Source organism: Bos indicus, chromosome 1 (genome assembly GCF_029378745.1).
Source record: "Bos indicus isolate NIAB-ARS_2022 breed Sahiwal x Tharparkar chromosome 1, NIAB-ARS_B.indTharparkar_mat_pri_1.0, whole genome shotgun sequence".
NCBI classification, from domain to species: Eukaryota; Metazoa; Chordata; class Mammalia; order Artiodactyla; family Bovidae; genus Bos; species Bos indicus.
In genome coordinates this window covers 46,036,642-46,061,794 of record NC_091760.1, presented here as the reverse complement: position 1 = coordinate 46,061,794, position 25,153 = coordinate 46,036,642, and the positions used below count along the sequence as shown (strand labels likewise).

The following is a 25,153-nucleotide window of genomic DNA, read 5'->3' as shown; positions in this document are numbered from 1 at the left end:
AGACAAAAAACAGAAGTCACGCTGGCCTTCTCAGAATATTTTCAGTAGTAAACATTTCCCTTCATTCTCTACGATGAAACTCTTCAAAGAACTGGGTTATCTGTAATTCTTAGTTTTCTGATAATTCTTGAAGAATTTCCATAATCCTGGTATCTATTTTTTAATTGGGGTAAAATTAATATATAACATTATGTTAGTTTCAGGTGTATGATGTAACAGTTCTGTCTTTGCATATATTATTTTGAAGGATGACTCCCTTTCTATAGTTCTTTCCAATTTAGAAACCAGACAATAGCAGCAAAATTATAGATGATAATTATTTTAAAATATGTTCCCTTCAATTAGCATATTAGATACCACTTGATCAGACTACTTTTCTCAAAATAGTCTAAGGAGCACCAAGTGGGCTCTACAATCCTGGATATGATGAAGAAAGATGAGTAAAAGAGAGTAAAATACCTTTCAGTCTATAATAGAAAATTACTGAAATAATGAAGTTCTTTAACTCCTGGTGACATTAGTAGGGAGCTATAGAATTAAAGAGTTCTGAATGTTCCATTCTCTAAATCTCAAATATCTGTGCTTCTCCCATGCTGTTGGATAAATCATCTTTTGAGTAATTAACTGTACCTTGTGTACTTAAATCCTTCAAGGGTCCTCCCTTTCCAGTACACTTAACTGAAAAATGTATCTTCTCATATAGACATTTAATTTCTTTTGGCTCAGTCAGTTCTTATTGAACACCTGTGCTGGGCATTCTAGGGATACAAAGAAATAGAAAGCAGTTCTTCCCCTCAAGAAGTTTGTAAGTTTACAGTTACAATCTCATTGACCCCTGGGAAATATCATTTACCAAAGCTATATTAAATCTTCTTTCAGCTCCCCTGCAAACTACATCTGTCCCTTCTACACCTAAACGACGCCTCAGGCCCAAAACACCAAGAACCAAAGCTGGTAAATAACTGTCTATTTAACCTTTCAGGATATTTAATTCCAAGTAGATAGTGTCCATGTACTTATTACAAAGAGAAAAGATTCTGTAGATGAAAGATGCTCTATAAAATTTGGAATTAACTGAAGATGAATAATTAAAGTAAAAAAAACAAAACCAAACATTTTCAGTAAGATTTTACTGAAAATTATGTGAATGATATTCTTTTTTTCTGGAAATAATCTTTTTAAATCAAAATAATACATAGAGGTTTTTTTTTAGGTACTTCAAGTCTTAGACTGAAAAAGAGGACTCTACTGCCCACCTTCTTCTACCCCTGAGACCCATTCTCCAATTCTTTAATATGTTTCTTTTGTATTTAACTCCACATTTCTAAGTAACAATGCTTACGCTGCTATTTCTTTTTATATCAGTTTTAGTGAATGATGTTTTTCACATGTGAATTTTGGTATAAACATAGAAACAATCATATATAGTGATTTATATGGTCACAATGATACATAAAGAGAAGGCAATGGCACCCCACTCCAGTACTCTTGCCTGGAAAATCCCATGGATGGAGGAGCCTGGTAGGCTGCAGTCCATGGGGTCGCTAAGAGTCGGACACGACTGAGTGACTTCACTTTCACTTTTCACTTTCATGCATTGGAGAAGGAAACGGCAACCCACTCCAGTGTTCTTGCCTGGAGAATCCCAGGAACGGGGAAGCCTGGTGAGCTGCGATCTATGGGGTCGCACAGAGTCGGACCAACTGAAGCGACTTAGCAACAGTAGCAGCAGCAATGATACATAATGTCATTTATTTTTCTGGCAGGCATCTATATTTAAGTGTTTATCAGGCTGACAGTTCCCATATTTGTTGCCTACTGTGTTTTCAGTTTTGCAGTAGGGCGATGGCTGAGATGCAGAGAATGTGACTCTGGCTATCCAATTGCTCATAATCTTAAAAAGATAATACATCATGAATGATGAGAGCAACATAAGATGATTTAACCTGCTTGTAAGACTGTCTTAGAGTAGAAGCTCAGAAAAGCAAAGTAAGAGTTGAGGATATAAACATCAGAATATGTGTCAGGTTTAGGCAGAGGAAAAGGAAAAGGGAACAGCATATACTATGGCACAGAGTTGGAGGTGGAGGTAATTGATCAATCTGGAGGTGCTAGTCTTCATTGTTAATGGGTACACCCAGACTCATGCTCAGTAACCAGGCTTTGATTACTCCATTGCTTATTCCAGTTTTTTTATAGCCTATACTATTATGACTGAATTTAAAAAACCTTCCCCCCAACTTTTACTCACTGCATACTTTGTAAACACTGACTAAATATGACAGGATTTTAAAAGGGTCATTCAGTTCCTCTTTGGAGGATTTTTTAAAATTGTTTCTAGAATATGTTAATTTTTTTTTCCCCTTTCCATCACCAGAAAGAACCACAAGTCCTGGAACAGTTACATCTAAAATTTCTAAAAGCCCTGAACCTAGACGGACAACAATGGGTAACGATGTGTCCTTAGTAGATGTGCCAGCTTTTATGTAATGTCTCAATCACTGTTCTAACTGGATCATTTCAACAGCACTCAATATCTCATAGAGTACATCAGCTCCATGACTTTCATAGTTTTGGATAGCTGGCACTGTGGTTGGTGGATGTGAACTCAGCATTTATACCTTGGAAAGCTGTAAAATCACTGATGCTTTTCCATCTTCTACACAATCATTGTTTTAATAGTTGTGTCTTATATACACTTCTCCATTTTGGGAGGTAAGGCCCTCAAGTTCAATTTCAAACTTCTTTTAGAAAAACAGCTTTCTGTTATGGTGTTAATAATATTTCTTTATGCCACAGATCACAACATTATACATATCAGTAAATATTACTTTTAAAACATTTCTTTTTTCGGGTGCTTAGAAACTTAGACATGGCTGAGAAATGTGAAATAAAGTGCAAAATCATTACGCTAATTTTTATTTTTTAATCCTGGGTTAAAATCATTGTCATACTTTGTATAGTAATGGTGACTGATGGCAATGCCTTTTTTCTTGAAATGCTTTTTCAAAAAGATGAAAATGTATTAGTATATTTTCATTAAATACTATTCTGTGAAATATTATTTTTTTAAGTTTATTTTCTAATGGAATATTTCCAAAATCATCCAAGATGATGGGTTTATAGCACTTGAAGTATAGGTTTTCCTTTTGTAGTTTTAGACACTGAAATGTCTAAATATTGATTTGATGATCATTTTGTTTCTTTATTTTTCCAGCTCCCAGTAAAACACAATTTATTTCTTTGAAACCTAAAGTCCCTCTCAGTCCAGAAGTGACAGACAGCAAACCTGGTAATTACCCTGAGCTTTGTGTTGATATTATTTCAAATGTAGGGTTGAAAAAATTTTTTATGCCACTCTTTGGAACAAAACTTTTGATTCACACTTTGGTATTTGATTCATCTTTCCATGGAAAGAGCAAAAATGTGATGAAATGATGTCATTAGAGCCAGCTCCTCTGATATTATCATAGCATCTCTTTGAGCTGTGTGGTGTTTGATTATGTGCATGACCATCACAGAGAAAGCACAGAAAGAGAGTGGACGGAATGATTGAGAACTCCTTTGTCTAGGACTGTGAAATAGTTTCCAATACCAAAGTTGCTTGGAGTTCAGATCAGCCGCCTTTCAGCTGAGAAGTGGAGAAGCCTTTCCATCCCCTCAGAACTCTGCCTTGTTTGGGGCCTTCTCAGCTCTCAGGGTGCATGACTAGTAAGGGTTGTAGTCTCCTAATGTTCCACGACTTCTTTCTAAACTGGGGCTGATTTCTGAACACTGACTTTTGTTTACTTCTCAGGAGACATTAATTTGCTGAAGAAAAGTAGGTGTTTTGTTTTGTTTTGTTTTCAGCAAGGGGTTATTCTATGTATATAATTAAAAACAGATAATTTCTTGCATAAGGATTGCAGGACATGTTAAATAATTAAATCTTTCTTTTTCTCTATCTATACAGAATCTATACAATAGTCTGAAATGTTGATTTATGAGAGTATAAGGGGAACTTTGTCACAACTCATTATTGTCATAAAAAATTTAATGCCTGAGCTTTGGGAAGAATATATTTCTCACTGTAATATGGATTTTTCATTAATGTGCATTTACAGAGTAGGATTATTAAAGCAAAAGATTGCTTAAGTGGGCATGATTTGTCTTTTTGCAAAGACATGGGTAAGGAAGGAAAATGGAACTGCTCAGAAAGAGAACTCTCATGACTCCTTTAAAAGTGGCAGAGAGATTTCCAGGTATTGTAGGCATCAGAATGAAAGAAATTAGGGATTAGGCAAAGGGAGTATGGTTGATGCCATGACCATGAGTGAGGTTTCTAAGTCCGAGAAATTGAATGAAGTACTCTCACTAAAAGAGGTTGTTAGGAAAAAGAAGCATAGCTAATAAACCCAAGAACTCTAGTGGTTTAACTCAAAGAACTCTGACAGCTGAGAGAAGGGTTTCCTGTACATTTATTTAAAAATTATGCCCAGAGGACTTTGGAATAAGGTAGTAACTGTTACATTTAGGCTGTATTTTGAATAGGGTCCTCTCACCAGGTAGACCAAGAAATATTACATTATGTTTGGGTCACCAGCTTTAAATATTTCTCTAATTATTTATGTTGTTACAAGATAAAATTTGAAAACATTGAAAAAATGTCTCCAAATGTTAATTATTTGCTCATGTTAAGTTACATTATCAATGTTAGTGGTTTCTGGAAATAAAAGCATTTCTGAGAGGAAATTCATTAATTCAAATTAGGGTGGGAGAGTGTTCTTATCACTCTAACGTATTTGAAAAAAAGATTTAATTTGACATTTCCTTTTAAAAATGTGAGAAATTATTTGGAAGCTAGCGGGTTTATATTGCTTTGATTTCTACCTTCTAATCACCTAAGAATATTCACTCTTTTCCCCTAACAGCAAGTATCATTACTTCATAATCTATGCCTAAAGTTAAACCAGCTCAAGTTGACTTTGAGTGGCCTGAGGCAACACAGAGTAATGACTAGTTCTCCATAAACCATGGTTTGGGTGTTAGTATTTTTAAATGTATTCATTTTATGGCAACCAACATTATAGCTCTGTTAAAGATTTCTTTTGTAGCCAAGGTTCAGGAGAGCAAATAAGCCACCAAAAGCTTTTTGATTTGAGCCACTCCTTGACTTTCCCAGTCCTCTCCTCACATGCATATTTTTCCTTTTTCACTTTCCATGAAGGCTGCTTTTCCTTTGGCTTTCCCCTGTGGTTAAGCTAATGAGTAAAAACCCACATTGGTTTTGGCTTGGAAGCCAAATCCAACGCTTTCTTAAAAATCTCAGCCATCTACTATGTCCCAGCTTGTCTGCCTCATCCAATAAGAATTCTTTCCTTCATAGTTAATCATTAAGATTGTAATGACATTTGGCTCTTCAAGCTTTTAAAGATCTGAAGAAAGGGAGAGACCTCCAATCATGGGTGTTTATTGTACTCAGTTCTGACATGGCGGATGGAACAGTAAATGGTACTCTAGCCGCAAATCCATCAGTGACTTTTTGTTTGTTTCATGCTGAGCTGATTGGTGTGGTTATTTGTGTGTCACTCAGCTTTTTTATGGAACATTTTTTGTATCTTTATCCATAACACATTAAGGCTGAGATAGAGGAAATCTTATCAGAAGATAGATTTCTTAATAACCACTGACTATAATATTTTCTTATGCAGGTGAATTGGAAACTTAGTTGATAGGATGCCATACCTATTTGGCCTCGGTCTCAGGAACTGAAAAATGCTGATTTTTCTTTATAAAATTAAAACAGCAGCATTCTTTCATCTTTGTGAAATCTAAAGCTGTTAAAAGTAGCAAATCTTACTTTTTCATACTTTTAGAAGGCAACTTTGTGGAAATTAAAACATTAATTATAACCTTGAAGTTTCAAGAGAATTTTTGGTGTTGCTATTTTCAGATGTGGATGTTTTGTGATATTTACCATATTTGATTACTGATATTAACTAATTATTTTCCCTTTTTCCTGTAGAATCTGAGGCATTCAACTGCCACTGCCCCCCTCCTCCCTGCACACACATACTTTTTACTTTGCTTAGTGTACTTCTGTCTGATACATTACTACAGCTTTGCCATTCATCTGTTATACTCTATTTCTGACAAGTTCATGAGAAATCAGAATTCTTTTTTTGGCCACAGACATTCTGATGAATGATGCTACATTTCAGTAACACCTTGTGCTATTATGCCTTGCTTTCAGATAAGTGAATATTCTCTATCCAAATTGTTTATTATTATATTTTCCTTTTTAGTCGCTAAAACATCACTACTTGCTTCTGCCAAACTTCCCATACCCTGTAGTCCAGAAATATCAGAGATAATTCCCGGTAAATGTAATTTAAGAAATATCTAAGTACACAGTGATTTTAAGTTCTGTTCAGTTGGTCAGTAGGGACTAGATTAATTAATTTCTTTCTGTAAGAATAAAAATGTCAAAGAATCTTTACTTTGTTTTCTACTTCAAAAATTGATTTCCTTTTTATTTTCTTCTTGAAAGAAATCAACTCTTTTTGTGCTATAGAATAGGAAAGCTGTTGGATCATCTTCTTAAAAAAAAAAATAGTCTTTGTACCAAACTATATTCAGCATTTCAGTTCAGTTCAGTCGCTGGAACTGAACTGTGTTGTGTCTGACTCTTTGCGACTCCATGGACTGTGGCATGCCAGGCCTCCCTGTCCATCACCAATTCCTGGAGCTTACTCAAACTCATGTCCATTGAGTCAGTGATGCCATCCAACCGTCTCATCCTCTGTTATCCCCTTCTTCTCCCACCTTCAATCTTTCCCAGCATCAGGGTCTTTCCAAATGAGTCAGTTTTTTGCTTCAGGTGGCCGAAATATTGTAGTTTCAGCTTCAGCATCAGTCCTTCCAATGAATATTCAGGACTGATTTTCTTTAGGATGGACTGGTTGGATCTCCTTGCAGTCCCAGGAACTCTCGTCTTCTCCAACACCACAGTTCAAAAGTATTTCTTCAGCGCTCAGCTTTCTTTATATTCAGCATTTACTTACTGCCAATCTGAATGGCCTTGGAGAGTTTATCTGTCAGAATATTTAGATAATATTTTTAATGAATTTATTCAGCATTTCATGAAATGTGGAGACTACTTTCTAACTTCTGCTGATTTGCTAATTTAAATGGAATAAGTTTCATGTGTAAATCAATTTGTTCACCAGCAATAAGTAGTAGTAGATATAATGAATACCATATGAACACCTGTGGCCCTTTTTAGACTGTAAGTTCAATTCCTGTTTTTGTGTGTGTGTGTGTGTGTGTGAACCAATATCAGCTCCAGTCAGGCTGAAAATGATCCAAAACTAACAGAGCTCAGACATGGTTACAGGTCTGATGGATCTGTTGCCATTTCCCATCTGACTGTCCTGAAGAAAATAAAACAGCAGGTGAATGACCTCTGAAAGGCTACACTGACCTCCTTTTAAAGTAATATTTCCTCAGGCACTAGGAGCTATAGTGGGGAAAATAGCTAAAGATCAACAAGAAAAATTAGAATTCTCAATTCTTTCTTCTGTTGTAGTTTGTGTAGAGGCTGTGGGGTGATGGAGTTTTATTTTGTAAGCCAATAGAACCTGATGGCTTTCCACTGAGAGGACACTTGTTATGGTAAAGGACCTTTCATTTCTACCTTAGATGGTGCTGTCAGCATCTCCCTAGATAATACTTGCTTTTATTGCAGCCCCAGAACCTGAGATTTTCCCACCATCACAGCCACCAATAGGTAATGAAGTTTCCTCTAGTGAGTGAAAAAGAATTCACTTACTTTCACTTACTATGTCCAAGTTCGTCTTTAGCTTTGGATTTTTTAAAAAAATTATTTCTTGATTGTCCTTCAGATCTTGCTTTCAGCTGTTTCTGCCAGAAGATAAGCTCTCTGCTGCCTTGACTAAGTGGAAGCTCTGAGACAGTCATACTGATTTTGATTTGCCACATTCCTTTTTGTTCCTTCTTATATCTGTGTCCTGAGCTTGTTTTAACCTCATTATTCCCCACAGAGGACCATGGCTTCCCCAGGACATATTTATGCTTTCATTTTTAGAGTTTTTTTTTTTTTTTTTTTTTGCTTTCAAAACTCTAACATTTGTAGATTTTCTTTAAAAGCATTATGGTCTTTTCAGCTCTCAATATCCTGATATTTCTTAGGAAATTTATTAAGTAAAAGAAAAAGAAAAACTCACCCTCAATCTTTATAGCTTTTTTTCTTCAAGAGAGCAAAACTGTTCTGCTGGTGCCTTCTTACCGAATTACCCACATTTTCCTTCATAATATGAGCTGTTGGTTACTTTATTGCATTCACATCTTCCAAATGAGAGTCATGCTTTTTTTTTTTCCACTTTCTCTTTCCAAACTTAAATGACCAGCTGCATTTTTGTTCATTTTGTCTAAAAACATAGTAATCTATTTACATAGAAAAGCAATTTCTTACATGAATAAAAGTTTCACCATTTATGTTTGCTCAACTTAGTACTTAAAAATTAAGCATTTTTCATATTTTAATAAAGTTCATCATTTTTCCTTGGATTTTGATTCCTTCTTGGTCATTTTTCATGCAGTCTTAGAACCTGGAATGCTAGAAACTAAATCTTCAACATTAGGTAATGCAGTGAGTGACCTACCTTTGTTTCCTCTCTTCCTGACTGCTGGCATCTTTATTAAGCAGGCTCACAGTAATGGATTTGTTCATTAATGTTCATTTGTGTGTGACAGTTCCCTATTCTTTGGGAAGGAAATTTTAATTCTTGTAGTTCAAAAACTGTATCTTGTTCTTAAAAACTTGCCTAACTTGAAATAATTTTGAATTCAAATCCATTTTACACATGTTACTGATTTGCAGATTTTTAAGTGCTAAGTGAAAAATTTTGTTTTGAATCTTAGGCCAAATAAATTTTAGTTTTTATCCCTAGCAGCTTCCATTAATAAAGGTAACTTTTCTCATATTCCTGTTGAACATAATATATCTTCAAAAATTTTACGAGACTGTCTTCTCCAAGCTGTATAAAGTTCTTAGTTTTTCAAGTCAAAAGAGAAAAATAGAGAGCTCCCTTGAAGAGTTATTTATTAATATTTGGCAAAAAAAAAAAAAAAAGAAATCCCACAACTCCATTTTTCAAGAGCTCATTCAACTAGATAAGTAATGAAAAACAGAAGGATACATGTCTGCAATAAATCAGAGGGCTTAAATATGCTTCTAAGATGCACATAGTATTGATGGTCAGTTTGTAGGGTCACTGTTCATATATTAACCAGCTGATTTTCTTTCTTCAGCTCCACCAAAGACCAAACGGCCAGGTCGTCGTCCCCGCCCTAAAACCACACCTAGTCCAGATGTGCCCAAGTCCAAACCTGGTAAATGTGCCATTCAGGGTTCCAGTTAACACAAAAAATGGAATATGGTGGTTTCTGACATAGTAGCTGCTGCTGCTGCTGCTGCTAAGTCGCTTCAGTCGTGTCCGACTCTGTGCGACCCCATAGATGGCAGCCCACCAGGCTCCCCCGTCTCTGGGATTCTCTAGGCAAGAACACTGGAGTGGGTTGCCATTTCCTTCTCCAATGCGTGAAAGTGAAAAGGGAAAGTGAAGTTGCTCAGTCGTGTCCGACTCTTAGTGACCCCATGGACTGCAGCGCACCAGGCTCCTCCATCCATGGGATTTTCCAGGCAAGAGTACGGGAGTGGGGTGCCATTGACAAAGTAGCTACCTATACCTAAATGGAGAAGGGAATGGCAGCCCATCCCAGTATTCTTGCCTGGAAAATTCCATGGACAGAGGAGCCTGGCAGGCTATATAGTCCATGGAATATAGTCCAGGCTATGAAGTCCATGGGGTCGCAAGTCAGATATGACTGAGCAACTGTCATTCACTCACCACCTAAATAGCTGGGCTGCAGGAATCAGTGTAGTTTATATTTAAGCATCTGTGCTTTCTACATTCACATTTTATGAATACATTTATATTTTTATTTGTAGTTATTGAGTATACAGAGCAATAAGTTGGGCTTCTAAGTGGATCATTAAAGTAGGGCATCAGAAAAATATTGTACGAGATGTATATTCACGGCGGATGAGGTGTGGGAAAGCAATAGGGAGAAGAGAGGCAAATGGGAGAAATAGAAAGGAAAATTACACTTAGAAAAAGTACACAGTTTAAGTAAAGATGGAAGAGTCATGTTTCCTTCTCAAGATGCCGCTTCTTAACATAATGAGTATTTTCGGTTTTTTGCCTCTGTAGCTCTGGAACCTGCAACGGTACCACTGGAACCCTTGGTGCCCACGATCGGTAATTTTGCTCTCCCCCAATTCCTTTCCCGGGTTGTTGCTTTTCTTTTCCTGCTCTCCACCCAGGCATGACTGAAGTTCTACACTGTGTCACAGTTTTGCTCCATGCGTTCCCTCCCCTTTCCTATTTGGGTCTGAAGAGCCTGAAGATAGGAGACTTCTAAAGAATTCTGTGTGCTTTTTCAGGGAAGGTCTGTGGTTTTGGTCACAACTTCCTGGTTTCCCACAAACCCTCTGTCCTTCCATCATGTGTCCTTGAGTTGAGAAAACCATCTGCTCTTTCTCAGGGACTTCTGTGCTCATCCTGGACTTGACAAGTGGCAATGTTTTATTCCAGTGTTGTGATTACCATTTCATTGCTTTATTCATTCAACTTGTAAGACTTTATCCCTTTCAGAAAGCTGCATGAAAAAAAATGGCTTCTTCAGCTTTTCTATTTCTTTGAAGAATTTCTTTAGTATGTTTTGGTAACCAAAGACACATGCATTTTTCTTGGTCTCGGGTCCAAGATAAAAGAGTATAGTCTTTATAACTTGAGAATATTAGAAGTCTCAAGTTGATTGTACTGTTTTCAGTCCTAATGTTGTTTGATTATAATTATTATAATTTTTCAGCATTCACAATAAATTTGTCACTGACTTACTTTAGAAAATTCCAGAAGTAACCATGTAACACTGTGTATAATTTCAAGTATTTATGGATTATTTTCCTGGTTTCCTACTAAGCAAGTTTCAAATTTCTACCTTACTGTTTTTATACTGAAAAAAAAAAAACTATCAATTAAGAAACATAACTATTATACTTGTCATTTTAAAAATTACTTATACAAAAAAAGTAATTGTAGTTCTCCTTACTTTTGCTGAAAGACATATTTTGAACATTTCCTGAAGACTTTTTGGTTTCAGAAGAATTAGTAAGAATGGACACATTTCTCACCCTTTCCACCCCAGGAATTAATTTTGTTGTATAGTCACTAAATTTATATAATCTCTTTGCTCGAGCATGTGTCCTTAATTATGACACTTACAGCCATAACCATTATGCTAATTTTTAATACCTTTCTCTTAAGCATCGAAATGACCCCAAAGGCCTAAAACTACACGTAGACCAGATGTACCAGCCTGGGTAATCCCTACTTTCAGTATTAGGAAAGCAGTGTGTAAGTAACACTGATCACATTCACAGCTCTGCCATGACTCTAATTATAGCCCTTTTCTCTTCAGATTCAAAACCAGCAAAGCAATTACTTTCTAAACCCACAGCAAAACCAGATACGCCACCACCTACATCCGGTAAACATAATTTCCAATGCTTTGACTTAAGATGCTTTCTCTTTGGGGATGTTGCTGAGAATGCTTACAATTTGTCATGTTGTAAAGCATAGAAACCTAAATACAATGATTTCTTTGTTCATTCTTCTCAAAGTAGCCACACTGATGTGGCTACTTTGTTCATTTCATATGTTAAATGAACAACTCAGTGTTTGGGAAATTAGTAAATTTTATAACAGATTGTCTGGGCTTCCCCAGTGGCTCAGTGGTAAAGAATCCACTTGCCAAGCAAGAGACTTGGGTTCAATCCCTGGGTTGGGAAGATCCCCTGGAAAAGGAAATGCCAACCCACTCCAGTATTCTTGCCTGGGAAATCCTCCGGACAGAGGAGCCTGGCAGGCTACAGTCTATGAGGTTGCAAAAGAATAGGACTCTATGACTTAGTGACTAAACAACAGACAAAATTTTACATCTGATTATCTAACAGATTCCATTTTTCTTAAAGCATTTTCAGGCTTTCTCAGTTTGTGTTTGTAACGAAAGCTTGTTTTTCTTTATGTGGAACATTTTCAGAGCCATTTCAGCAGCAACCACTAGGAAGGCTGATCTTGTGTTCCTCCTTTACAGTCACATGGAGACTGACTTTCTCTAAAATACCTTACATTTTAAATGGTACCTGTTAATTGATTTTCTACCAAATAAAAAGATACTATGTAACAGTTCTGAAAATTCAATTGTTTTTCAATTGAAGTTTTCCCCTAAGATTCCAGTTAGTACAAAATTCTAACTTACTAAGAGAGCATCTCTCATAATAAATAAGTCCATCAAGAAGGCAACTTATATCAACTTAGAATAAACCAGATTCTGTATCCTATGAGTTAAGCATCAGTGAGAACCTAAAAGTCTAGCCTTCCTTGCTTTTGTTACTTATCTCTGTTTATTTTTTTATGGTGCAGTTTTTGAGCCTGTTACATCTGAGACCGAAGCGCCAGCCACAAGCATAGGTAACGATGGGTGTCTTCCCTTTTGGTCATTGTTTCTCTGAACTCACCCCTCTCATCTCTGTCACTGTCTGTAATGTCCTGTGTAAACAGTGGTCATTCATCCACATTTTCATTCATTCCCTAAAATTGTTTGCTATTTTCAACAGGAACCTTTTTCATATCATTAGGCATTCTTACATCTGCAGCTCAGCTTGTTACACCTGAATGTGAATTGTGCTTTGATCACCTTCAGAGATAGATTTCTTGCAGCACTTGATGTTGGCAAGAGTCACAGATGCTCTCTCTGTGCATCCTTCAAACCAGGACGTTGTTGAAATCTCTGCTTTTATATGTGTATAATTTATGATGTGGGAGAGAAGCAATGAAAAAGCTGATTGGGGCTTGAAAAAGAATACGTAATCATCTCTTTCTTGCAGAAGTCCTTTCTTTTGTGATTTCATACTGTTCCATTGTAACCGGACCTTTCTCTTGATAAATTCATCTTGTGGTGTTGAATTCCAAACAAAACAGGAATTTTCCTTTTTTGTTTGAGGGCACTCAGCTTTGAATATTGTTTTGCCCTGTAGTCCTCCCTTTCATTCACTTCTGGATACCATGTTTTCCATTAGTTCAGAAAATGTTTTCAGATGTGGCTTAAGATTACTCTATGCTGTGTTACAGAGAATTGGTGATAAGACATTTTTGATTTTACATTTAATTTTCTGGACTTAATTTAAAATAGAGACACTAATTTAAAACCAAGGAGTCATAAATCTAAATTTTATTTTGATGCATAATTCAATCATTACAGAATACTATAGAATTATAGGAATCCTATTTATTCAGACAAAAAGTTATTACTTTCCAGAATTTTTTATTAATCATCTCTGTTCCTCACTTGAATAGTTATCTCCCAAGTATCCATTTGAAATAAAAGGATAAATAAGGACAAGTTGCAGGAAGAGTATCACCTTTATTGTGGAGAAAAGGCATAAGCTTATCTTTTGCCTATGTGTCACAGATATCCAATAAACAGACTGATTAAGAACATTTTAAATTCTCACTGCTGCCACTATTTCTCAAAAAAAATTTAGTAATAGTGGTGACAACTGTCAAATACTAACACAAGTTTTCATAATGATTTTTAAGAGTGATTTAAAAATACGTAATTTAATTTAAAAATTTAAAATAAGTAATTTAAAAATTTTGTATCGGACAAAAGAGTTTTTGGAGCCAAGTTTCCAGTATAACTGTAATCATATAATTAAACCCCCCACGAAAAAACACTTTTCATTGGCCTCATAGAGAAGCAAAGTGTAAAGGGGTGCAGCTATTTGTGAGATAAATGGGTACCAGAGTTCAGCTAGTTATTACAGAAAAAGTGCTGTTTTTCATAAATTATTTTTAAACATTATAGGATTAAAAGGATTCATTTTCAAGATAATTTTCTTTCTTTTCCCACATTTCTTAAATCTCCATTGTTTATTGAATTGCTTTTGGTCAGTTCCTGCCACAGACATTGAACCTGTAACTCTGAGAACTGAGGCTCCTCGGACAACATTAGGTAATGACCTTTTGTATCTTTTAAGCAAGAACATTTTCTGCTCATTGTCCACTCTATTCCATTATCATCTTGGTCAAAGGGTTTTCTCTTTTACAAGATTCTTTCATCATCCTTTTTTGTCACTCAACTATATTCTTCATTTTGAATGTATTGAAGATGTTTAAAATAGGTCACTTGGTTAGAATATAAGTCTGTATGAAGCTATCATCCATATTACCCAGCTTTCCTAAAACTTTACAGAGCCTGTGGTTCTGCTGGATTCCAGATAAAGTTAGGAGTCTCTTCCCTATAAACAGGGCTTCCCAGGTGGCTCAGTGGTAAAGAATTTGCTTGCCAATGCAGCAGATGCAGGATACACAGGTTCAATCCCTGAGTCGGGAAGATCCCCTGGAGAAGGAAATGGCACCCACTCCAGTATTCTTGCCTGGACAGAGGAGCCTGGCAGGCTTCAGTCCATGGTGTCACAAAGAGTCGAACATGACTGAGCATGCATGCCTTATAAACATCAGATGTAATTCTATGGCCAGCAACGGAAAGTTGTTTTAAGATATGGTATATATGCCTAAACCAAGTAATTTCTAAGTATAATCCAAATTGATTTCTAAACCAACTAATTTCTAAATATAACACAAAGCAGGAGAGTCTGGGCCCCTCTGTAATGTGATATAGAAAGTTATACTTCTGATTTCCCTTGGATCAGGGTCCTTTTTGAAAATTTGGTACCAGCAATAATAGTAAAGTTTTCAGATAATTAAAATAAGGTTATATGTTCTTTCTCAAAAGAACTGTCAGCAGACACCCCCACACATTTTTTTGTGTGTAGATGAAAAAATTTCAAACCAGAGAGACAAATTTCTCAAGACTCAAGAAAATCTAGCACAATTTTAGAAAACTTACAGCCATGAATAATCCTTTCTGTCTGCAGTCATAAGACAGCATTAACCAGTTTCTTTTCTTCAGCTCCAAAAACATCACAAAGAACAAGAACACGTCGCCCACGTCCACGTCCCAAACATAAAAGCACACCAAGACCCGAGACACCTCAGAGCAAACTAGGTAAATATGTGGTTGCTGGTGCCTACGGACCCCTGTTAGGTGTGATACTGTGATAGGAGTGTAATTACTCGCCGCCTAGTAACCCTGTGATCCTTCAGGATGGTGTCCAAGTTACAAATGTTCTAGTCAGAATGAGTTACTTCCTCATGCTTCTTAGGACCTTCTTGGTACCTTGTATTTTATTTGTTTCTCTCGCCATTCGATTACATTTTCTCTTTGACTCTGGCTCAGCAAAAACTTACCTAGTTGAGTATCTAACCTATTTAGTCCAGTTCATCTCTTATTTGATGAACCGCCACATTAACATTGTGAGGAATAGTTTAGAAAAAACAAATGACTTGGCTTCATTGAGTGAGGATGCTGCTCTTGTGTGAAATCGTTCATAAATGGGTAGAAAGGAATACGGGCAAAGCAACTTACTTACTGAGTTTTACCAACTGTTAGACACAGTTTATTCTTAGAGAAGCGAAAGATCCAAGGCTGATGAGTGTAATGTGGACCTTGAAATGTGTATAGTTTGTAGATTTGTTGGAGGAATGAGGAGGAATACCATAAACAGAAGAAAGAAGGTACCATATTTGTGAGTGACAACAGAAAGATAGGACTTAAATGAGAACCTGATTGTGAGAAAGGAGGAAAGCAATGTTTATTTGGCTGCTGCTCAGAAATTGTGGACAGCGATGCTACTTTTTAGTGGGTCCATGAAAAGGACCTTGAATGCCTGACTTCAGTGACTGGATTTGAGCTACTAAACCGCAGGATACTCTCCTATCCTCCCCGGGTCAGCTCTTTTCTGTCCTGATAGCAGAGAGATGCATTGACATGTTTTTCGGACTGAATGAACCTTTGTATCTTGCTCTTTTATAGGCCTTTGTTTGGACGGAGGTCTTGGCCTTTTTCCAAAGTGGACTCTCAACAAAAAAGAGCCTTGCCTATTTTGATTATTCATTACCAATATATCAACAATTGCATCTATCATGACATAGATTCTAATTGTTTGTTTTCCAATATATAGTGTTTAAAATTATACTTTCACATTATTTCCTCATAATTGTTAACCATAATGTTATTAGACAGATACCTAAAGATTTCTCTGAGCAGAGTCTTCTACTGTATTGTAAGGTAATATAAAAGCAACAGTTGTAGGTAACTATATGGAGATTTTATAACATCATGTACCTTTGTACCCTCACCTCAGAACTTTAAAAATTTTGCTTTCTGGCAGTAGAACCAATGCTACTCTGGTAAAATTCATTTTCAAGAGAGCTTGGTGACTTTTCTTACGCGTTTAACATTTCTTTTATTATTATTATTTTGATCATTTCTAGCTACAGACTTTGAACCTATTACTCCTGGGACATCTTTAGGTAATGATCCTTTATACCCTTCAGGATGTGTTTTCTTTATTCGTTTTCATACTTATCTGTGGTGCTATAGAGATGATGATGTCGTAATTTGTTGTCATCTTATTGCTGTATTCATCTTAAAATAGAAAAGGCCTTCTTTCTAACATTAATGTGTATAAACTTTGAGACAGCTATTGACTCCATCTCCCAGCTTGTAATTGCATCACATCAATCTGAGTCTCTGTTTACACTGTGCTGTTTGTTAGAACTGGGGTCCAAATGTGATTTTCCATGTATCCTTTATTTAGACCACCAACAGAGTGTCAATTATTATACCTTGAAGTTTCTTTGAGCATTTTACTTTCTATAGTTCAAGATTTACATGATTTTTGTTTTATTTTACTAATGTTTCATCTAATTTTGTGTCATTTTTCTAGTAAATTATCAAGTGGAAAACTTGCCCAAACTTACTTGTTTTAAATTCAGGATAGTACAGGATGGTCTGAACTTCTTACATACCATCACAGTTTAGCATGATTTCTCATTAGAGGTGGTTTCAAGGAAATGATAATTCCTCATCTTCATTTCTTAAACATAACTGTTACATAATTTTTAATTTCTAGAGAATTCTCAGTTATAAAAGAAAACCTATTAATCTGTTAAAGGAGAAAACTTCAAACTAAAGTAACAAAGTTTTCTCCACTCAAAGAAACTGGTAAATTTTAGAAAGCCTAGAACCTGCTTATATCATTCTATTCAGAGTTATTGAAGCCATTGGCACTATATTAATCCTAGATTTTCTTCCTTCAGCTCCAACAACAGCAACAACAACAAAGAGACCCCGTGGTCCACGTCCCAAACCTAAAACCACGCCCCATCCAGAAGCACCTCAGACTAAACTGGGTAAATACGATTTCTGGTTTAAGGAGTCCAAACATTCTATCCCAGTTGGAACCCTGAATTCTGTGCACATAATTGGTACATGTCTTACATATCTCTTAAGAGTGGAAGCTGCCCTTATTATTAATCCCTTCCACGTCCCTGTAACTGTATTAGCAACTGTGAGACACATCAGAAGTAGTAATTCTGTTCTATTTCCCAATTATTTTGTAAACAAAAGCTGTTCTTGCATAAAAAGATAGAAAATAACATAAGGCAGTGTGTATACAAATATAAAGTAATTTCTCAAAGAGTACAAATGCTATATGCTGGAAATGTAAATATCTGGAACAGAAAGAGATCCAGAATAATTAGGGGAAACATCAGAACAGAATTTGGATGAATGGAAGGTGGAGGAGACAAAGGCTGAAAACAGGAAATGTGCTGAATGAAGCTGGTGACCAGATAGACGATGACTTATTCATACATTCCCTTGACTGTACCCAAACAATGAACTAAAGGGGACTAGGATGTCTACTTGATCCAGTTGGCTTCAGTGATCCCTATTTCTACACAGGACCATGCTTTTTCTGTTCTTAGAACTGAAGATAACCTAATTTAAAATGATGTCACAAACTGATAGGTTGTTCCTTTGTTTATTAAATGCCACTGTTTTCATTAAGGACTTAGTCTCTTAGGGGGTATGGTCTCAGCTTCTTTTTGGCTGTCTGTTCTGTGTTTGGTGGACAGACCTTGGTGTGACCCCCTACTGCCTCCACCTCTCACCTCCCACCCCTATAATTCCTGCCTTTTATGTTCACTTTCTGTGTAATTCATCCTTTCCCTCCCTCTCCCCTCTTCAAAGCATTTTTTTACTGGTAAGATGAACTTTCTGACATTTTATGCATTCACAAAAATCTCTTTGATTTCTTTTATTACTTTTGATCAGTTCCTGCCACAATCCCTGAACCAGTCAGTCTTAGGACCGAAGCTCCAGGAACAATAGTAGGTAATGATCCACTATGTCCATCAGCATCTGCTTCTGCTCATTTGAAGCCCATTTCATCACCATCATAACCTCAGCTTCTCCTGCTTCACAAGACTCTTGTCATTCTCTATTGTCATTCAATTATTTCTTAATATATTGGAGTCTTAAAACAATTCATTTGGTACTGAGACAGTCAAGTATGAACTTAGCGTAGTACATATATGCTTAAAGCAATGGGTTTGAATTTGTAGCATCTCATCCCCATGTAACCTTTTAATCACATTCTGTGTTACTGAGTTTCAAACACAACAAGTAGGGTTGCAAGTGGGGTGTCTGTCCTTGATCTAAGCGAGTACATTGTCACAACTGTTATGGTGTGATGTAATTCTTGCCCAGATCTAAATTTTTACATTTTTATGACCTGTGTGACTTTATGTTGTCATTTTAGGCAATGATATGGTCTTTTTTTCAGTAAGGAGTGAAATAGAAAACATACCCAAGGCCAGTAAATTGAAATTATGTGTCCCATCATTAGTATAAAATCACCCTACCCCTCTCCCACCATCACTATAATACAGTAGGTTTTTGGAACTTTTTTTCATGTGGAAATCACTTTTGAGGATCTCCTTGATATATCAACTAATATTTCTATGTGATTTTTGTTTTTCATAGTAATATAATTGACAAATAGAGGCAATAATAAAAATAGTGACAAATATTTCAAAGTCAAAAGAAAAATTTCCTGAAACTCTATAGCAAGTATAATCCTATCCACAGCTTCTGGAACTCAAACCACTCTACTAACCTGAAGTTTTCTTCCTTTAGTTCCCAAAGTGCCTCAATGAATTCATCATCCCCATCCCAAATGTTAAACCACACTGAGTCCTGAAGCACCTCAGGACTCAGGTAAATGTGTCGATTCTGGTTGAGGAATCCTGGAGCCCGTCCCTGTGGAGTCTAGAGAAAGTGAAGGGGCAAGTCGGGATCAGCAGCCACTTTCACCCCCACAGTAGGCAAGCGGAGCATAGCTGGATGGATCTTAGGTGGTAGCTGAATCCCTTCCTTTTTGTGAATTAGAATCTTCTCTCTAAATGTCTGTTTCATTGGCTTATCATTCGATGCTATTCATCCTTTATATATTGAATGTGTGTAGTGGACTGAAACAGCTGTGCAACAAACATATACTTGGGCAAATAGATTATTTCTTGGTAACTGTCTAGCTTGTATACATCATAGTACAGATCCAGGCAGGAGTTGATAGTATTTTCTATAAAGAACAACTTAGTAAATACTGGGGGCTTTGTGGCCCCAGTAGTCTGTGATATCTATTTTCCTTTTTCTTACAACCACTTAAAGATGGAAACGGGCTGTATGAAAGCAAGCTATGGGCGATTTGGCCTTTGGGCCATAGTTTGTCAACGTGTCGCTTCAGTCGTGTCCGACTCTGTGCGACCCCATAGACGGCAGCCCACCAGGCTTCCCTGTCCCTGGGATTCTCCAGGAAAGAACACTGGAGTGGGTTGCATTTCCTTTTCCAATGCATGAAAGTAAAAAGTGAAAGTGAAGTCATTCAGTCATGTCCGACTCTAGTGACCCCATGGACTTCAGCCTACCAAGCTCCTCTGTCCATGGGATTTTCTAGGCAAAAGTACTGGAGTGGGGTGCCATTGCCTTCTCCGAATTTAAAGAAACAATCAGAGTGGACCAGAGTAGTTAAGAAGGACTTGAGCACTCAAACTGTTATGGATTTGGATGACTAGGGAGCAGGGAACAAAGAAGTTCAGAAAAGCAGGATATGTAGGGACCAGTGAGAGGAGACAGAGGCTTCTCTGTCAGGCTTCTAAGTGTGGATCAGAACATTATACTGAAGCTGCTGTTATACTGAATGGGCTCATAGGGCCAGAAGAAAAGGGTTTTTCACTGCTGGGCTTAGGAGTTTGAGTTTCATGTAGGAATCATCAGTATGGGAGGCTTTCCCCAGGCACATGATAAAAGGATACAGCTAAACCACAGACTGAATGGCTGCCCTTAATCTTGCTCTCTTAAGTACTCCAGCTGGGCAAAGCTTGTGCTTTCTTTCCAAAGATCAGTTTTAGCAAGATGGGCATGGTCTACTTTGGTACCTAGACTAGGATCATCACAGAATGAGAAATTTCACAGGCACTTTTCAGGGACAGTTACCTGATTATAAAGACAATCCTTCCTGAGTGATAAACTGGTACCTGAGTGCTGGGAAAGATGGAAGGCAGGAGAAGAAGGGGGCAACAGAGGATGAGATGGTTGGATGGCATCACCGACTCAATGGACATGAGTTTAGGTGAACTCTGGGAGTCGGTGATGGACGGGAAGGCCTGGCATGCTGCAGTCCATGGGGTCAAAAAGAGTCAGACTCGACAGAGTGACTGAACTGAACTGAGTGCAGATAAATCATATCCCTGTGAGACTGTATAAATGTTTAACATTTCTTTTTTATTGTTATTTTTGGTCAGTTCCTGCTATAGTCTTTGAACCAGTTACTCCTATAAAAGAGGCTCCGGAGACAGCATTCGGTAATGCCACTTTCTGCCCTTTAGCAAGAGCTTTCCCTACTCATTGCCAAACTTCTGCTCATTCCACTCTGTTGCCATTTAGTTACATTCTTTATCTTGTGAGAAAAATATGCATAAAGCAAGTTACCTCTCATTCTAAAGAGAGCCATGCCTGGATCTAGTTTGGGATATCTTCCTATCCTGTAACATATTTAAATTTTTCTTCATACCAGTTTGTGTTTTTAGCTCAACCAGAGTTCTCTGTTAAGGTAAATTTCACGTATTTATTAGAGTGCCTGATCCTGATCCATGCTAACCAGGCTGTGACACGGAAGTTCCTTTATACATCCTTTGTACACCTGCCTTTTTTATCTGCCTGTTTTGTTGTTGTTTTAACATTTGTGTGATATGTTTGTAGTGAATTGTCTACCAGGTAACGTGATCAAGGCTAATAAGTTTAAATAGTAAGCCTCATCCTTAAGTTGAATCTGACTCCCCCTTACTCTCCACCATAGTTTAGAAATGACTCAATCTTTTTAATGTAGTCTAGGAGAATGTGATAAAAATATTTATTACCTTCATTTTATGTATCAGCTTTTTCCCCAAAGTATCATCAATAACAAAGCAAGATATACACATAGTCAGGGCAAAATTTTCACCCTAGACAGATCCATTTCTTGAAACTGAAGAAAATCCATCAAGCTTTGAAAAACATGAAGGTTTTTCCAAAAACCTGTGATTTTCAGAAGCATAAGCTTTAAAGTACCAAGTTTATCTTTTTCTACTTCCCAAAGCATCCCAATAGACACGTCATTCACAATACAAACTTAAAACTACTTCATGTCCAGATGCAGTGGAGGTTATACCAGACAAAAGCAAAAAAAAAAAAAAAAGGGTTCTTGACTTAAGGAGTGTGGTAGCCTGCCACTGATTGAAAATGGAAACCTATTTACCTCCTAGTGAGGAAACTATGAAGAGTCCTTGTGCCTTCAGAGCTGGTGAGAAGTTCTTGTTTGGAAGATACATAATCTTCTCTCCAAGTCTGGGTAGTAAGAGACAGGTTTGCTTCTCAGTCTGCAGGCTAGTTAAGCACAAACATTTTTCCTATGTGAACATCCTAGAGAATTAGAACAGTGCAGAGTGTTTTTTCAAATTCAAGATTTTTCTGAGGTACACAAACATTAAGTATAGATTTGTTATAGCGAGGCTTTTTCATGGGCAGTGTGTAATCCAAAATGGGTACTTTGGGTCTATAGTTCTTCCCTAGTTGTTGGTGGAGGGAACCCAAATTCTTTCATCTCATACTTGCTTGGCAGATCTTTAAAAAATTAAAAATCAACATGGGCTTCAGTAGAGTGGAGAAGGAGTTTGGGTCTTGATGTCACATTAGAATTTGCACAAGTGGGTAAGTGAGAGTGAACAAAGATGAAAAAAAGGATATGCTTAGAGGCAACCAGAGGGAGCAGAGATCCTGCTTTCTCTATGAGGCAAATAAAGCATTTTTGTTGGGGATGATGCACTTGAACAACACCATGCGAGGTTGGCTAAGACTAGTATCGTTCTTAATAAGCATCATAATATCTCTTCTTTCCACACTTGGATAGTTTTCCCTGTGCTGAGAGTGGATCCATGGACTAAGCAGCTTCCCCTTCTCGAGTCTTCTTCTTTGGACAGACGTCACAAGACCTTTCCAGAACTGAGTTCTCAGCAATATTATCAGAGCCATTCTGGGCTATTTGTCTAATGGTTGCTTGGTTATTTAGGAACTTTTTCTGCAACCATAATTTGATAACATAGTAGACAGTTTCTTTATTCAGTGTCCACAAAAGTACAGGTTAGTTTTTTACATGCTTTTTGAGGGTTGTTAGAAACGTATTTACTAAATACCTAAGAATGTCCTAAAGGCTACCAGAGCAGATGCAGATAATCAAGCACTAATTATAAGAACTGTTTCCCTCTGGTGCTGCTAAACAGAGTCCAAACGTAATGCCTATCTCATGAGATGAAGAAGTCCCTAACTACAGTTTGGCCAAGTGTGAGCACAGCAGCTGATTTCCCTTTCTGTTAGTCTGACGGGGCTGCCATAACAAAATACCGCAGACTGGGTGGCTTAGACAACAGCTCTTGAGGCTGGAAGTCTAAGGTCAAGGCATCAGCGGGTTTAATATGTCCCAGAACCTTTCTCTTTGGCTGTGTCTTCATATGGGCTTCTCTGTGTGTGAAAGCTTCCCTGCGTCTCTCCCTCTTCTTATAAGGACAGCAGTCCTTCTGGCTTCTGGTCCCATTCTTATGACCTCATTTAAGCTTAACTAAATCTTTAAAGGCCCTAGCTCCAAACATAGTCACACTGGGTTTTAGGACCTCAACATATGAATTTTGAGGGGATACAATTCAGTCCATAACACCCTTCATTCAGAAATTTTAAAAAGTATTCTAGAGATAGTATTACACTGACAAGATTCATTTTGGCATGCATGTTATAGCTATTCATACTTTATTTAAAAAAAAACAACAACAAACCTCTCTTTTGTTTGTTACTTCAGTTCCTGTTACAGACCTTGAACCTGTTACTTTTTCAGCTGAGACATCTGGGATCACACTAGGTAATGACGCTGCGCCATTCCCCTAGTGCTGTTGCTGCTCCTCGTGCAGTCCATTCAGTCTCCATCCCCATCGTCTGCTTTTCTTCTTTCACAAAATGACATCATCATCCTCTACTGCAATTCAATCTGTCATCTGAGGAGTGTCGAAGCCTCTTTAAAAGAGTGTCCCGTTGTTTTTATGACAGCAGGCGTGTGTTTAGTTCAAAAGATTTACCTGCCATGTGGTGCATTTGAAATTATCACATTGATTTGTGCTTTGTTGAGCAGTGTTCTGTGTTAAGTGAAAGCGAAGTCGCTCAGTTGTGTCCGACTCTTTGCGACCCCATAGACTGTAGCCTACCAGGCTCCTCTGTCCATGGGATTTTCCAGGCAATAGTACTGGAGTGGATTGCCATTTCCTTCTCCAGGGATCTTCCCAACTCAGGGCTTGAACCCGGGTCTCCCGCATTATAGACAGACGCTTTACCATCTGAGCCACCAGGGAAGTTCTGTGTTAAAGCTGAGTTGAAAACAAATTTGGATCTCTTTTTTCCTCCAGGCTGATGAGCAATAACAACTACTCTTAAGTTCCTTTGCACATCTTCTACATTTCTAGATTTTAAAAAAAAACTATTTGCATGGTATGTTTGCTTCTTTGTTGATGTTTTAAGTAATGATGTGTTTTATTACCAATTTGACAAATAGGAAGTTTTCCAAATCTGAAATTTTAATTGTAAACCTTTTCCTTAGTGTGACCCTAACCTCCCCTTCCCTTGCACCAGAATTGAGTCTTCCTTCTCATTTTTCCCTCAGAGAGGGACTAATGTGAGTATCTGATTACAAGTGCTAATTTTCATGCCTTGAATAAGTAACTTGACCCTCAATGATGCGTTGGCATAAAAAGAGTGAAAATTTTAGACTACAGTTTCATAGAACTTTTAAAAATCTAACAGGTTTTGGAAAAACCTCTCCTCAGTACCCAGAGCCATAAGATATAGAATAACATAAGTCTTTTCTTTCTTTAGCTACTACCAAAAGATCACAAAGACCTCGTCGTCCACGTCCCAGACTTAAAACCACACGAGGCCCTCAAGTACCTCAGACAAAACTGGGTAAATGTGCAATTTGTTGGTTTAAGGGTGAGCCCTAGTAGCCTGTCCCAGTGGGGACCCAAAACTCTTACTCTTTCTAAGTATGAAGTTATGAGACAGCATTAGTAATATCTCCTCTACCACGTATCGAGGAGAACATGACTGTGTAAGATACAGTTGGTGCCAGAATACCTAATTCTTTCTATGTGAGAGTCATCTTTGATATACATTTAATAAGTTTTTACTATAAAATTCCACTCAGATCTTAAAGATAAAACTTATTTAGCAGAGTCAATATATTCCATTCAAGTAAATAAACAAATTGAAAGTAGCTTGCAAATTCCTGGATCAACAGTAGCAACTGTGGGTGATATGCCACCTCTGAGAGACTTATTTTACTTCTAAAACAGTAAAGTCGAGCATATGTTTTGATGAGACAAAGGGAAAAATCAAGGTAGACTGGACTTGGCCCTTGGCCCTTAAGGTTTGGGCCCACTACAGGATTTGTATATGTGGAGGAAAACATGATCCAAGACAGAAGGAC

The 25,153-nt window shown here is 37.3% G+C and overlaps 1 protein-coding gene across 20 annotated transcripts in view; it reads left to right on the top strand.

Moving 5' to 3' along the window:
* ABI3BP (ABI family member 3 binding protein) overlaps window positions 1-25,153 on the top strand; it is a 293,142-nt gene that overhangs the window by 160,892 nt on the left and 107,097 nt on the right. For 15 of the 20 annotated variants that reach the window (XM_070787117.1, XM_070787116.1, XM_070787121.1 and 12 more), the window contains 15 exons: window positions 880-954; window positions 2,378-2,449; window positions 3,218-3,292; window positions 9,313-9,393; window positions 10,275-10,322; window positions 11,545-11,613; window positions 12,549-12,596; window positions 14,080-14,139; window positions 15,100-15,195; window positions 16,524-16,562; window positions 17,352-17,444; window positions 18,370-18,429; window positions 20,898-20,957; window positions 23,480-23,539; window positions 24,544-24,630. In XM_070787117.1, the coding sequence (XP_070643218.1) occupies window positions 880-954; window positions 2,378-2,449; window positions 3,218-3,292; window positions 9,313-9,393; window positions 10,275-10,322; window positions 11,545-11,613; window positions 12,549-12,596; window positions 14,080-14,139; window positions 15,100-15,195; window positions 16,524-16,562; window positions 17,352-17,444; window positions 18,370-18,429; window positions 20,898-20,957; window positions 23,480-23,539; window positions 24,544-24,630 (1,023 nt within the window). The remainder of the gene's footprint in view (window positions 1-879; window positions 955-2,377; window positions 2,450-3,217; window positions 3,293-9,312; window positions 9,394-10,274; window positions 10,323-11,544; window positions 11,614-12,548; window positions 12,597-14,079; window positions 14,140-15,099; window positions 15,196-16,523; window positions 16,563-17,351; window positions 17,445-18,369; window positions 18,430-20,897; window positions 20,958-23,479; window positions 23,540-24,543; window positions 24,631-25,153) is intronic. The other 5 variants (XM_070787118.1, XM_070787124.1, XM_070787127.1 and 2 more) reach the window with 3 other exon arrangements.